Source organism: Rasamsonia byssochlamydoides, assembly GCF_041956645.1.
Source record: "Rasamsonia byssochlamydoides strain NRRL 3658 unplaced genomic scaffold VTN77scaffold_2, whole genome shotgun sequence".
In the NCBI taxonomy this organism is placed as follows: domain Eukaryota; kingdom Fungi; phylum Ascomycota; class Eurotiomycetes; order Eurotiales; family Trichocomaceae; genus Rasamsonia; species Rasamsonia byssochlamydoides.
The window spans coordinates 122,630-136,919 of record NW_027192385.1 but is presented as its reverse complement, the minus strand read 5'-3'; the positions used below and the strand labels follow the sequence as shown (position 1 = coordinate 136,919).

At 53.6% G+C, this 14,290-nt stretch overlaps 7 protein-coding genes across 7 annotated transcripts; 5 read left to right on the top strand and 2 right to left on the bottom strand.

Annotated features, from left to right (window-relative positions):
• Positions 1 to 191: 191 nt before the first annotated feature.
• Positions 192 to 1,783, top strand: VTN77DRAFT_2614 (uncharacterized protein; the record flags this gene model as incomplete). Its single annotated transcript, XM_069418473.1, has 3 exons — positions 192 to 432; positions 513 to 1,518; positions 1,600 to 1,783. 3 exons carry the CDS (start codon positions 192 to 194, stop codon positions 1,781 to 1,783), a joined length of 1,431 nt encoding a protein of 476 aa, XP_069282095.1.
• A 647-nt stretch (positions 1,784 to 2,430) lies between these two features.
• Positions 2,431 to 4,607, bottom strand: VTN77DRAFT_2613 (uncharacterized protein; the record flags this gene model as incomplete). Its single annotated transcript, XM_069418472.1, has 2 exons — positions 2,431 to 4,464; positions 4,521 to 4,607. The coding sequence occupies 2 exons, from the start codon at positions 4,605 to 4,607 to the stop codon at positions 2,431 to 2,433; spliced, it is 2,121 nt and encodes a 706-aa protein (XP_069282094.1).
• A 776-nt stretch (positions 4,608 to 5,383) lies between these two features.
• VTN77DRAFT_2612 (uncharacterized protein) lies at positions 5,384 to 6,019 on the top strand (the record flags this gene model as incomplete). The annotated part of the gene is made up of 1 exon (XM_069418471.1): positions 5,384 to 6,019. One exon carries the CDS (start codon positions 5,384 to 5,386, stop codon positions 6,017 to 6,019), a length of 636 nt encoding a protein of 211 aa, XP_069282093.1.
• Positions 6,020 to 6,302: 283 nt separating this feature from the next.
• On the bottom strand, positions 6,303 to 7,180 carry VTN77DRAFT_2611 (uncharacterized protein; the record flags this gene model as incomplete). Its single annotated transcript, XM_069418470.1, has 7 exons — positions 6,303 to 6,437; positions 6,491 to 6,555; positions 6,615 to 6,680; positions 6,743 to 6,846; positions 6,901 to 6,944; positions 7,022 to 7,052; positions 7,164 to 7,180. 7 exons carry the CDS (start codon positions 7,178 to 7,180, stop codon positions 6,303 to 6,305), a joined length of 462 nt encoding a protein of 153 aa, XP_069282092.1.
• Positions 7,181 to 7,853: 673 nt separating this feature from the next.
• VTN77DRAFT_2610 (uncharacterized protein) lies at positions 7,854 to 10,865 on the top strand (the record flags this gene model as incomplete). Its single annotated transcript, XM_069418469.1, has 3 exons — positions 7,854 to 7,938; positions 8,000 to 8,744; positions 8,801 to 10,865. 3 exons carry the CDS (start codon positions 7,854 to 7,856, stop codon positions 10,863 to 10,865), a joined length of 2,895 nt encoding a protein of 964 aa, XP_069282091.1.
• A 689-nt stretch (positions 10,866 to 11,554) lies between these two features.
• On the top strand, positions 11,555 to 12,538 carry VTN77DRAFT_2609 (uncharacterized protein; the record flags this gene model as incomplete). The annotated part of the gene is made up of 4 exons (XM_069418467.1): positions 11,555 to 11,598; positions 11,669 to 11,788; positions 11,859 to 12,080; positions 12,130 to 12,538. 4 exons carry the CDS (start codon positions 11,555 to 11,557, stop codon positions 12,536 to 12,538), a joined length of 795 nt encoding a protein of 264 aa, XP_069282090.1.
• Positions 12,539 to 12,900: 362 nt separating this feature from the next.
• On the top strand, positions 12,901 to 14,042 carry VTN77DRAFT_2608 (uncharacterized protein; the record flags this gene model as incomplete). The annotated part of the gene is made up of 3 exons (XM_069418466.1): positions 12,901 to 12,943; positions 13,039 to 13,381; positions 13,445 to 14,042. The coding sequence occupies 3 exons, from the start codon at positions 12,901 to 12,903 to the stop codon at positions 14,040 to 14,042; spliced, it is 984 nt and encodes a 327-aa protein (XP_069282089.1).
• Positions 14,043 to 14,290: the final 248 nt, after the last annotated feature.

The window sequence follows — 14,290 nt, the reverse complement described above, 5'->3', positions numbered from 1 at the left end:
CTGCTGAACTGTACAATTGCGATTCTGTTGGTGAGAGCACGTCGAGAGTAAAGGGGCCTCGGTCCAGGCGGTCAGCGCGAAAAGCACCTAAAGTAATTAAAATTAAACCTCCGCGGCCGCAGGATCTCCGTCCTTAGCCCCCTGCGATACTTCATTTCCTCTCCTTTCACTAGCGAGTCGCAACGACGGCCATGGGGTCCGAGACCCTGTCTCAGATGAATCCTGAGGAGATGACGAATCCCTTCAGTCTGCTGCAACCAGCCCCGTCGGTCCTCGCCCCGCGACTGGGCAAGTTCGCTGTCCCTGGCAGACGGCCGATCCAGACGCCGCACTATATCGCGATCACCTCGCGGGGTTCCGTTCCCCACCTTGCGCACGATGTGCTGCGCGATCACACCGCGATTGGGAGTCTGTATTTTGGGTTGGAGGATTGTATGTAGAATCTGTTGCATATATATACACTTTTTTTTAGGGTTCTCAAGTGGCTTACGACCGTCCTCGGGCCAGTGCAGTTCTAGAGAAACTCCCCCACGAGGTTCCCCCGATATACAACGTGCCGCGAGCACCGCACGAGTCAGCGCTCCGCAAGTTCGTGTCCCTGCCAGATGACATTCTCCTCCTGCTGGGCGCGCGCAGGGTCCCGCCCATCGTGTGCCCGCCGCCGAACACGGACAAGTCGATCGCCATCCTCACGTCAGTCGGATTCCGCCAGCTAGAGGCGGAGCAGTACGTCGACGCGGTGCAGAAGCTGCGGCCGGATGTCGTCGTGGGACTGGCGGATATGGTCCTGGGACAGAAGCCTGGCGTCAAGAGGCGCGAGAAGATGGTTGATCGGACGCATGCGTATACCAGGGATGCGACGAGGCAGTTGTACGGAGCCGAAGAGTCTGATTTGAAGACGTTGTATTTTGCGCCAGTTCTACCACTGGAAAATACGCAGCAGACGCTGTATTTTGGAGAATTGCGCGATGAGCTGCGACCGCACATCTCCGGCCTGGCGCTTTACGAATCCGCCTCGCTGTCCATCGTCCCGGAGGAGCTGGGTGACTTGCCGCGACTGACCTTCAGCGAGCCGAAAACCCCTCAGGTAGTACTCCGGGATATTTCTCTGGGGGCAGACCTCCTCACCATTCCATTCATCGGAGCGATGTCCGACGGCGGAATCGCATTGGACTTCGTCTTCCCACCGAAGCAGTCGGAGGGGGACGACGGACTGAAACCAAAACCTCTAGGAATTGACCTCTGGTCCCCCTCCCACGCAACAGATCTTTCCCCCCTAGTGGAAGGCTGCGCCTGCTACACATGCACAAAGCACCATCGCGCATATCTCCGCCATCTGCTGTCGGCGAAAGAGATGCTCGCATGGACCCTCCTGCAGATCCACAACAACCACGTAATGGACCGCTTCTTTGCCGGTGTGAGAGCGAGTATAGCAGACGGCACATTCGACGAGGCTGTGAAGGCATTTGAGAGGGTATATGCGTCTTCGCTGCCGAAAGTGACGGGGCAGGGGCCTAGGTATGCATACATCTATTACAGAAGCACCAACCTCCCCTCCAAACCAAATCCTGCTTAGTGACTAATTGATTGTGTTTGCAGACTACGAGGTTACCAAGTCCACGCCTCCGGCCCCAGCGAACCAAGACGCAACCCCCGCGCCTACGGCCGCTTAGACGACGCAGCAGAGAAATTCGCAGAAGCACAGGCTTCCGGCGCGATTCCGGACGCAGACGCAGGCGCGGAAGAGCTTGAGGAGAGGGGGTTCGCGAAGGAAGCGCGATAGAAGATAGAATAAAAATAGAATAAAATAAAATACCATGCATGTGTCTGACTACAGTAATTTCGCTGCCTTCGGGATAGTAATGTTGATTGTAGAGTGGAATACCTAAAAGAGAAAGAAAAAGGTAAGGGGGGAGAGGACCCTGGATTCTTATATATAAACCCTTGGGAGAGGTGTTTAATTTTGGGAGTATTCGGGGGAATAGATTAGATTAGCACACCCATTCGGGGTAATACAAGTAGTACTACGTTTGCTTCCATTCGATTCGACATACATATGTAGTCAGTCAGGTACTTACCTACCTACCTAGGTAGGTAGAAGTTACGGTCACCTTGAAAGATTACATGTACATACATGTACAGTACATACCTGGACTTGGACAGACTTGACTGCCCTGAAACTACCTAGGCACCTATAATAAATTCCAGAAGCTCCGTAATGCCATAATTTCATGATTCCATAATTCCATTTCCGTTATCATCGCTAATTGTTGTTGATCGTTGCCATAATTAATCTACAAGAAAAAAAAAGACAAGAAAAGGTTGATGGTGATTGTCATGCATTAGATATGTATACCTGTATGATTCCTTCGTTTACTACTGCCGTAATCATAGCCTGTACCGTATCTATATCCCGTCATGGCTGCTGGTCTATGGCTTCTCATCGGCTAACACCCGCCATAACATCTTCGCCTCTCTCTCCTCCTCCTCTGAACCCGGCTCCGTGCCCGCTCCATACCGTTGGCCGATAACACAGACCAGCCAGACGTCGTTCTTCGTCGCATCGAGGAAGCGCTCTGTCGGCGAGCCGCGCGGGTAGATCCGCCGCCATTCGTCCCAGATCCGATACGCCTCGTCGCCCCAGGCGCGGAAGCTGACTTCCTCGATGATCGTCGGCGTCGTGATCTCCTTCCCGCGGAAGACGCCCCATGTTACGGCCATGCCGCGGCTGTCATGCAGCTCGCTGAATTCGTCGGCCACGGAACCTGCCCCGTTCGTGCCAGTTTGCAGGTTCGTGCAGGTTGAGAAGGAGGACTCGAAGTCGCCTGCGGCGTTCGTCGCAAACCAGGCGAATTCGTCCTCGCCGTAGCGCTGTAGGAGCGGCTTGATGTGAGAGTGGTAGTCCTGGCTGGGACAGAAGAATTCCACAAAGGCCTTCTGGAAGACAAATCCTTCACCCGGCGGTCCCCAGCCGAAGATCGGGTGGTCGCTTCGCACGCCATTGACGGCCGGCTGCGATGCTAGCGTCCACCAGTTCTTATCGATGAGTTTCAGCAGCTCCGTGCGGATCGTCGCTGTCTCGGCGTTGAGGCCCCCCGTCTCTTCTGGCGCTCCTCCTTCCGACCACGGCACAATATGCAGTTCCCCGGAGACGTGTCTCCGGAAAATCGTGCTGATATCAGACACAGAAGTCGGGAACCCCCACAGTCGACGAGCAACTGTCGCACTGACGTGTAGGGAAGGACCGTAGCCATCAATCTCACCGAATGCTGGTGATCGCGCATCACCCCATCGTCCGTTAGGGAAGTCGTCCCAGGTTGCTTCCCGGCCTAGAGATCCAACCCCTTCGGAAATCTGTAGCGTAGTGCTGCGAGGAGGCGGATTCATTGCCGGGATTCCCGCGCTCAGCGCTGTAGTCTCGTAACTGAATGACCCTCCCGAGGACTTCTCCGATGGAACACGCAACCTGTCCACGATCACACGATTATGAGGCTGCGAGTTAATAGATGACGCTCGACGACGAGAACGCTTTTGACTTTCATCCAGTATTCCATTTTGCGCTGGGTTGAGAACTGCAATGTCCCCTTCCAATTCGTCCGGATCTTCCGTCAACGGGGGTATAAGGTCGCAGCGTTCGAGCACGAAAGAAACGGATTTCTCCAGGTTGAGAGTGTAGAAGTGGAAGCCTCGAGGACCAGGGCAGGGAATGTCCTTGATGCCATCTATGATTTCGCTCAGGATATCGACACCGACCTGCTTGACCTTCTCGTCATCCGTCTTCACCTCCTCGACTCGGGAGAGGATATGGGGAGGGATGTTGGCGTGACTGAGCTTCGTGACACGGGTGAGAATGTTGTAGCTCTGAATCGGCATGAGACCAGGAATGATGGGAATCGTTTTGAAGACGCCAGACTCGTGGTTGCGCAGCATCTCCTCGAATTTGCGGTATGCCTCCAGATCGTAGGTCAACTGAGTCATGATAAAGTCCGCGCCCGCCTTAACCTTCTCCACCAAGTAAGGAAGATCCTTGACCGGGTCTTGCGGTTCCGTGTATGAATCGCCCGGATGGCCTTCTGGATATGCTGCCACTCCGATACAGAAATAGTCGCCGTGGACGCGTCGAATGTACCGCACCAGATCCACCGCATATGTGAACTCCTTGTTGCTGTCGTCGTCTCCATCAATGTTGTACTCGTCGCTGCGGGGCGGATCTCCTCTCAAGGCCAGAATGTTCCGAATTCCCAGCACCTTTGCTTCCTCCAACGCCTCATCAACGAGTTTCCTGTTCATGTTCGTACACGTCAGATGCAAGCATGTCGTCAGTTGCAGCTGGCGCTGGCAAATCTCCGCCAGCTCGAGGGACTTGGTGGCAGTCGTTCCTCCAGCACCCCACGTCACGGTCACGAAAAGCGGACGAAGAGCCCGTGCCATACGCTCCAGACGGGCTTGCAGGTTGACGGATCCCTAGCACATCGTCAGTCGGGTCTTGTCCATGAACGCGGGGTATAATACAACCCCACCATCTGGGTTTTGGGAGGAAAGAACTCCAGGGAGAAATAATGCGCATCCGGCGGGAGCGCCGCAATCTTGTCGATGACCTTCTCCATCATGCCGGGATCTGCTGGAGAGGTTCAATGGCGTGTAGTTGCAATTCCCAGACGAGATCAGGAGGAAGAATCGAGTGGGGTGCGGTAGATAGCGGAGGCAGTGATTGAGGCAGTGGCGATTGTCTACCCCACAGTTTCCATCACTGGAGGGGATGAAGACAGAGAAATAAAGCAGTAAGAGCTGCTTTTAAAAACCTTCTGAAAGAAGGGATTGGGAAAAAGAAGGGTACGAGAAAGAAATGATTTGTCGTCTCGAGAATGCCGGCATATGCGAAGACATTGCTTTGCCGGGGTCCGCCTGTTAGAAAGGGCCGATTGCGGCCATCCATGGTGTGGAGCCGGTAGGTGCCAGAATAGTTGTGCTCCATAGATATGGGTGCAATAATTACAGGAACGAAACAGCTGTGATTTGATTATTGAATATATCATCTACAAATTTATATCCTGCAATATGAAAAACACAGAAAGTCCTGCAAGAATTAACTGGTCAGCGCTTTGAATCCTTGCAGCGGATTTTCTTTTTATGCTAACAGACAAACAGTACAAACATTCGCAGCATAAGTTGTCGCAGGAGGTTGAATACGAGATCTGTGTATAAAGGCGAGCGCCTCTCCGAACAGTGGGAGCACTAGTTGTTTTTCTTCATTTTGATTATGTAAATGGATATTGTGATATTGTGATGTATATTCCCAAGCTGCTTTGCAGATCTCCCCTCTCGAGCTCCGGCTGAGCTTGCATTCAGTGAAAGCAATCGACTGCATCAATTGGACTTCGTCATGGCCTCCAGGTCTTTATCAAGTCTCTTCTCCAGAGCACGGTTGTCATCATCGTTGCGATCCTCTTCTCGCCGCGTTTTATCGACAGCTCCTCCGCCGCCGCCAAATGGAGCGCAATCCGCAGACGCTCGTTCCCGCCTTCAACGACTGAATGCGCGTCTCCCATCATTCCTGCAACGTTATACCACGCCCCTCCTGGGTGCCCCTGTCACGCACATCACGTCCTTCCTCATCCTGCACGAAATCACGGCTGTGGTCCCTCTCTTCGCCCTCGTGGCCGGGTTCCATTATGGCGGGTGGATGCCAGACTTGACGACTGGTGACGGGGGAGCATTCGACGATGGCGTGAAGCGATTCGGGCGCTGGTTAAAGAAGAAAGGATGGGTGGAGGGCGATGATGTCGAGGCCGCAGCAGCGGCAGCTACAGCAGATGGAGGGCAGGATCAGGCAGCGGCAACGGAGAAGCACAAAGGCGTACGGTTGGTGCTGGAGTTTGCAACGGCGTATGCCATCACCAAGGCACTGCTGCCGGTGCGGATCGCCGTCAGTGTATGGGCTACACCGTGGTTTGCACGGGTCTTCGTTGGGCCCATAGGCAGAGGGGTGCGCCGCGTTTTCGGAAACAACAAAGCATAGCTGGGATACGAATGCTGCTTCTACCGGACTATGCGCTGTGTATACATGATATAGTTCCTTGCAGAGTACAGGCAGGTGGGGTGAGGTTTCATCCTATGTTTATACCCCGGATCTTCAGACGAAAGCGAACCATTATATATATAGGCCACTAAACCAGAAAATTTTAATTTTCTATTTGCAGAAAAGTTTGTCAACTTTCTACGGCCTCTGTCATAGCTGATTCACCATAAACCCACATGGCCTGACTCTCTCAGGCTTGACTCTTTCAGAGATCGCGGGATATTTATGGCTTCTCGTAGATCCAGTCGAACTGGCTGTGCTTGTAGTTGAGGACCTCACCCTCCTTGAACCAGAGGGCAATCTCCTTCTTAGCGTTCTCGATACTGTCGGAGCCGTGGCAGACGTTGCGGCCGACATCCTACACACGAAAGTCAGCACAGGATCTGATGCAGCACAGAGCTTTAGACTTACGATGGCGTAGTCACCACGGATGGTGCCAGGGGCAGAGGCAAGAGGGTTGGTGGCACCGAGGATGGCTTCAGATTGTCGTCAGCAGGGGTGTTTGGCATTCACAGCAGTCAATGGTAATACGTACCGCGGCCAGTCTTGACAACGTCACGACCCTCCCAGACCATGGCAACGATGGGTCCGCTCAGCATGTCTAATCCCGCATTAGTTTATGGCCGAAGAAGAGGGAGCGTTGGGTCGATTCTGGGAACTGACAGGAAACGAGGTTAGGGAAGAAGGGCTTGTCGGAGAGCTCAGAGTAGTGCTTCTCGAGGAGCTCCCGGGAGGGAGAAACAAGCTTCATGGCAACGAGCTTGAAGCTATATACACCATTAGCAGATGTTCGTCATTCCCGGAGATTGTTCATTACTTACCCACGCTGCTCGAAGCGGGAGATGATGGGTCCAATCAGGCCGCGCTGGCAACGGTGTCAGTGGGAAGTGCTCGTGTTGAATCTAGCTTGAGAAACAAGCTGAAACAGGAACAAGGCCATACCTGGACACCATCGGGCTTGATGGCAATGAAACTGGACGTCGTATTAGCCTCAATGCCACAACAAGAGGGGAGGGGAAAATTCTGGAGGGGAATGGAGGGGTAAAGCCATGAAAACAGGATGGCACGGAACACGGGGACTTACGTCTGCTCGTTCGACATCTTGGATATATGAGAGAGATCGCTTTCAGATCAAGAATACCGCAGAGAACAGAGAACTGGGAGGATTGAAGAGGAAGCAGACTCTGGCGGGCTGAGTTGGCGAAAATATACAACTGAAGGCGGTGGGGCAGGAGGGGTATGCCAATCTGCCATCCCTGGGTTGATCAGTTGCTACAACGTGGGTGGGCCAATGCCTGTCACCGCCGTATCAAAATTTCTGCATGAAGAAATAACTGCCTAGCATTATTCTCTGAATACAAACGAAAAGAAAGACTTCTGGAAAGGTCGAACACTCTATACGTATATATCCCCTTTTTCTTTAACGAATTATCCTCACAACACACCATATCTCCATAGAACGAATCGAAGTATTCTGTTCGTAGTACACAAGACTTTTGACTAGTGTCGTCGGAGTTGCTTCTGAGTTGCTTCTTTCTCAGCCACAGCTGTGTTGGCGCTGTTGTCGCGGCCCTAATCAGGGCTGGTTAGCGGCCGAGCTGCCCCAGGTACTCCAGCCTGTTAGGGACTTGCTTATCTGGCCAGCTTGACCTAACAACACTACGCAGACTGTGTCTGACCCATCCAGCATATAGATGGAGGTCAGCACATCCATTTGCTGCATTTAATTCTTCACTATTGGAGATTGAGCCTAATTGCTCGTCCTTTCCCGACCATGATCGGGCGCAGAGCAGCGAAGCTACAGCTGACGCTGTTCTTCGCTTTACTAACCCTTCTTACCTCTCTGGTCGTCCCTGGTGGTAAGTTCCCCGAATGACAGTCCATAGCTGGACCGATCCAATATCCTGACAAGTGATCCAGCGTCGGTAAAGCACGAGAACTTCAAGACCTGCTCCCAGTCGGGCTTCTGCAGTCGCAACAGGGCGTACGCAGACGAAGCCTCCGCCCGGGGTGCCTCGTGGTCCTCTCCCTACGAGCTAGAATCCTCGTCGATTCGATTCCAAGATGGCCAATTGCAAGGCACTGTCATAAAAACAACCACCACCGACGAGAAGGTCAGGTTACCTCTCACGGTGTCGTTCCTCGAGTCGGGCGTTGCACGCGTGGTGCTGGATGAGGAGAAGCGGATAAACGGGGAGATTGAACTGCGACATGACAGCAAAGTCCGCAAGGAACGTTACAATGAAGCAGCCAAATGGGCTCTCGTGGGTGAGCCAGAGCTCAGCAAGTCTGCAGCTCTCAACCCGGAGACTGATGCCGGCTTCACCAAAGTGCTGTACGGGCCGGATAACAGGTTCCAGGCAATCATCCGTCACGCACCCCTGGAGATCCTGTTCCAGAGGGATGGCCAGACCCATGTCAAGCTCAACGATCGGGGATTCCTGAACCTGGAGCACTGGAGACCCAAAGTCGATGCTAAGGACGAAGACACGAAGAAGGCATCACCTGAAGACCAGAGCACTTGGTGGGAGGAGAGTTTCGGCGGGAATACCGACTCCAAACCACGGGGTCCCGAGAGCGTCGGCCTGGATATTACGTTCCCTGGCTACGAACACGTGTTTGGAATTCCCGAACATGCTGACTCGCTGTCGCTGAAGGAGACAAGGTTTGAGCATCTACTCTGTATTCCGCGTAATAAATTAGATATCTAATTTGTGGCAGAGGTGGTGCCGGCAACCACAACGAGCCCTACCGGATGTACAACAGCGATGTGTTCGAGTACGAGCTTAACAGCCCCATGACCCTCTACGGCTCAATCCCCTACATGCAAGCCCACCGCAAGAACTCATCCGTTGCAGTCTTTTGGCTCAATGCCGCCGAGACCTGGGTGGATATCGTCAAGACCAAGCCGTCGACCAACCCTCTAGCCCTGGGTGTCTCCGGCAAAAAGACGACGCAAACTCACTGGTTCTCGGAATCCGGACAGCTGGACGTTTTTGTTTTCCTCGGGCCCACGCCGCAGGATCTTACCAAAGCCTACGGAGCGTTGACGGGATACTCGCAACTGCCTCAGCAGTTTGCCATTGCGTATCACCAGTGTCGCTGGAACTATGTGACCGACGAGGACGTCAAGGAAGTTGATCGGAAGTTTGACCGATACCAAATCCCCTACGACGTGATTTGGCTTGACATTGAGTACACGGACGGCAAGAAATATTTCACTTGGGACCCCCTGACCTTCCCAGACCCCAAGAGCATGCAGGAGCAGCTGGATGACAGCGAACGCAAGCTCGTGATCATCATCGACCCCCATCTCAAGAATGAAGCCAACTGGCCGGTCATCGAGGAACTCAAGAGCAAGGAGCTCGGAGTGCGGAATAAAGACGGCAACCTGTATGAGGGTTGGTGCTGGCCCGGCTCCTCTCACTGGATCGACGGCTTTAACCCGGCCAGCATCTCGTGGTGGAAAGGCCTGTTCAGTTATGACAAATTCAAGGGGACCTTCCACAACACTTTCATCTGGAACGATATGAACGAACCTTCAGTGTTCAACGGGCCGGAAACGACCATGCCCAAGGATAACATCCATTATGGCGGCTGGGAGCATCGGGACGTCCACAATCTCAACGGCATGACTGTGGTCAATGCGACGTACCAGGGCATGCTGGAGCGCAAGAATGGCGAAGTTCGACGCCCTTTCATTCTGACCCGATCGTTCTATGCTGGAACTCAGCGGATTGGAGCGATGTGGACTGGTGACAACCAGGCTAAGTGGGAATACCTGGCTGCGTCCATTCCCATGGTCCTGACCAACGGGATTGCCGGGTTCCCTTTCGCGGGCGCCGATGTGGGCGGGTTCTTTGGTAACCCCAGCAAGGAGCTCTTGACGCGCTGGTACCAGACGGGCATCTTCTATCCCTTCTTCCGCGCTCATGCGCATATCGACACCCGCCGACGGGAGCCGTATCTGGCTGGCGAGCCGTACACGGGCATCATCACGCAGGCGATCCGTCTGCGATACCAGCTGCTTCCCGCGTGGTACACGGCCTTCCACCAAGCCTCCGTGGACGGCTCGCCCATTGTGCGACCGCAGTACTACGTGCACCCGGACGATGAGCAAGGGTTCGCCATCGACGACCAGTTTTACCTGGGCTCGACGGGTCTTTTGGCCAAGCCCGTGGTGACGGAGGGTGCCACCTCGGTCGACATCTACCTGTCTGACAATGAGAAATACTACGACTACTTCGATTATACTATCTACCAGGGTGCCGGCAAGAGACACACTGTTCCCGCTCCTCTGGAGAAGATTCCCCTGCTGATGCAGGGCGGCCACGTGATCCCGCGCAAGGACCGTCCTCGCCGCAGCAGCGGACTGATGAAATGGGACCCATACACTCTGGTGGTGGCGCTGGATCAACATGGCACGGCGGAGGGAACCTTGTACGTGGATGACGGCGAGACGTTCGACTTCGAGCGTGGTGCTTATATCCACCGTCGCTTCCGCTTCGCCGACTCCACCCTCTCGTCTCAGAACATTGGCACCAAGGGCCCGAAGACTGGCGAGTACCTGAAGACGATGGCCAGCGTACGGGTGGAGAAGATCGTCGTGGTGGGCGCTCCGGCGGAGTGGCAGGAGAAGTCGAGCGTGACGGTGATTGAGGAGGGTGCAAAGGCTGGTGCTACAGCTCCGTTGCAGTACACGGGTCCGCGGGGTGGCAAGGCAGCGTACGCGGTGGTGAAGAACCCCAATGTGGGTGTTGGGAAGACGTGGAAGATCGAGTTCTAGTTGTATCCAGTAGTATCTTACGTATATCATTTCGTATATGATTATCTCTTGATTTCGGCTATTGCACAATAGAATAGACGATGTCAAATACAGTCGAATACATAATGGTTGTGTTTTCTCTCCTGCCTAGAAGCTTGAAAATGTGCTCAATAGTTGTGAAGCAGTTGAAGCCCTTGAGAGTAGTCGGTTGCTGGCGTTGTTACATTTCTGCAGATCAACAGGAGACCGTCAGACCCGCCAGTCATAACGACCCGCGCGGGAAGCGATGCGCTGGCCCGCTCAAGCCCCAGCCCAACCGGATAAGCTGGTAGTCTTGTTCCTGGCTTGACTTGTCCGAGCGTCTGAAATTCATCTCTAATTAATTCTCTTCCCCTTCTTTGTCAATCATACTCTGAAATTCGAGCAATTCCAGAACACAACACAACCCATTGCATGCTTACGAAGCGGACGCCCGACTCATCGCTGCGCACACAGTCCGTCCGTCCATCCCCTACGCCATAGGGTGGAATCGCACCGGAATTGTCGGAGCACAATCGAAGTCGAAATACGTCAACTGCGCAGAATAGCGGCACCACAATTCTCATTTCTGTCAGAAGGACATCTGGGGCATTTCTTTGTGTACAGTCGGAGAGAGAGGATAAGCACCAGCCAGACTCCGTCAGACGGAGTCTTCGAATAGCAAGCACACCATGTGGCTCGTTTCGTTAGCGATCGAATATGCGGCGCCATTCTTGTACGTGCTGGAATTGACGATGGCTGGTGAAACAGGAACTGGATGCTAATGACCGATTGATTCCTTCCAGTCTCATCACCGCGCCCATCACCTCCTATGCAGACCAGATATACAGTATCCACCGGACGAAGAGCTCCGCCGGGTTCTCGCTCGACATTCCCCTGATCATGCTGGTGGCGTCGATTCTGAAGTGAGATTGTCCCGTTGTTACACCCTTTCGGCCGGACTGGTTGTATCGGATGCTGACTGCTGCCGCGCAGGATTTTCTACTGGTTCGGGGCCTACTATTCCTTCTCGCTGTTGGTGCAGGCAATCAACATGGTTTTTGTGCAGCTGCTTTTGCTCAAGGTTGCATTGGACAATCGGCCCTCGCCGGGGATCAAGGAGGGCATTGAACATGTCCCGTTTAGTGGACACCGTCAGGAGTCGGAGCTGGGGTTTCCGCGGCCTTACAATTTCTGGCGCTGGAGGCATGAGCGGCCGTATGTCTCACTCACCCTGTGTAAGTATGTGTATACTGACTTACGGCAGGTACTGGACCTTCCTGGGGTATCTCTTCCTCGGACTCTTCGTCATCCACGTCTTCTTCCCATTCATCTCTCGCACAGAATCCTACATCAACCTCCTCGGGGCCGTGGGTCTCGCCGTCGAAGCCTTCCTTCCAGTCCCCCAGGTGCTGGCTAACCAGCGCTCGCGCTCCTGCAAGGGATTCCGACTGTCCGTGCTGGTGTCGTGGCTGCTGGGCGATGCGATGAAGATGAGCTATCTGTTCTACACCAAGGACGTCATCCCATGGGCCTTCAAGATGTGCGCCATTTTCCAGTGCATCTGTGACTGCTACCTGGGCATTCAGTACTGGATGTTTGGCAATGGACCAGCTGCGGGCAGCCGGGAAGGCCGGCCATGGGGGTCGGAAGAGAAGGATATCCGGCTGACCTAGCCGAGTGAACAGTTATAATTATCTTTTACTATTTAGATTACCATGACTATATACTTTTAGTAGATGAACCAATTTTACTTTTTGAATAAATTTACCCTTTTTTTTTTTGGAAAAAAGAAAGCTTTTGTGATCGTTATAGACCATGAGGGTATAGGTACACGCTATTGTGTCATCATTCGTAACTCCGCAAGCAGCCGGAACTTGTGTTCTCAACCCCGCGGAACCCCGCCATCCATTCCATTCGAATCATTCCTGCAAGAAAGCTTCACCACGGCTGCAAGAGCTCAATTGAGCGGAATATTCCTGCCTGTGTATATTATACTGCTAGTACTTTCGTTTTTTGCCGGAGGAACAACTTGACGATGGCCGCGAATAAGCCTACCATTCGAATAGGCTATGTGCCTGGTATGTACCTGATATGTACTTGAATCTATTTCATCTCTTCCTTTGAATGTTTGTATCTGATAGAGACGAAACTAATGATTGATAAATTTCAACAGAACACTACCTCACCCCCCTGCACCTCGCTCTCCGCTCCCCCACCGCATCCTCCCTCCCCTTCCAGATCTCCCTCGTCGAATTCCCCTCCGGGACGGGGCACATGATCACGTCTCTGCGCGCGCAGGAGATCGACATCGGCATCGGTCTGACAGAGGGCTGGATCGCGGGTCTGACGGGCAAGCAGCAGCTGTACGAGAACAGTGTCTCGGGCGGATACAAGATTGTTGGCCAGTGGGTGGAGACGCCGCTGCGGTGGGCGATCGTGACGGGGCGCGATCGGAAGGAGATTAACAGTGTGGATGATTTGAAGGGGGGGAGAGTAGGAGTTAGTCGGTTGGGGAGGTAGGCACCTGAAGAATTGCTTCAGCAAGGCGAAATCTGGGATGATACTGATGTAGTTTCTAGCGGCTCGCACATCATGTCCTTCGTCCTGCAACAGCAACAAGGCTGGTCCGAAGATGCCCTGCAAACTGTCGCCCTAGGCCCCTTCGGCGCCCTCCGCGACGGCGTCGCCCCCTTCAGGGAAGAGCCCAAGCGCGAAGGCCACCCGGCCGCCGAATTCTTCATGTGGGAGCACTTCACGACGAAGCCGTACTTCCACCCCAACGAGCTGAAGCCCAACCCTCCACTGAAAAAGATCGGCGAGATCTACACGCCCTGGCCCTCGTGGCTGATCGTCGCGTCGACAACGACGTTCCCTGACCCCGAGCGCGACGCAAACCTGGCGCAGCTCTTCAGCCTGCTTGACGAGGGGATCCGCGCGTTCGAGAACAAGCCAGACGAGGTCGTCGAGCTGCTTGCGACGGGGGATCTGGGGTGCACGTACTCGGAGGAAGACGCGAGGGAGTGGATGAAGGACGTTCGATTCGTCAGGGACACCACGAGGGGACTGGATCGGAAGATTGTGGACAATGTCGCGGATGTGCTCAAGACGGCGGGCGTCATTCCGCTGGAGATGAGCAATGATGAGGTTGCGGCGAGGGTGACGGGTATTCCTAAGTGAGTAGTCGCCTGTCGACAGAATGAGAAAAGAATACGGAAGAAGAGCATCAAAAAAAAAGAGTTATCTTCGTGTCTCTACTAGATAAGAAATGTACTACTGTACTGTATGTATGTACTAACTCAAGGAAGAACGATCGTCCTTCATCCTTCTCTCGAACCTGTTTATTGGCAGGCTTCTGCAGATATAGAATAGAATAGACTACAGCCATATACGTACTCTACATAATGTACGACTGTGTATTTTTTTTA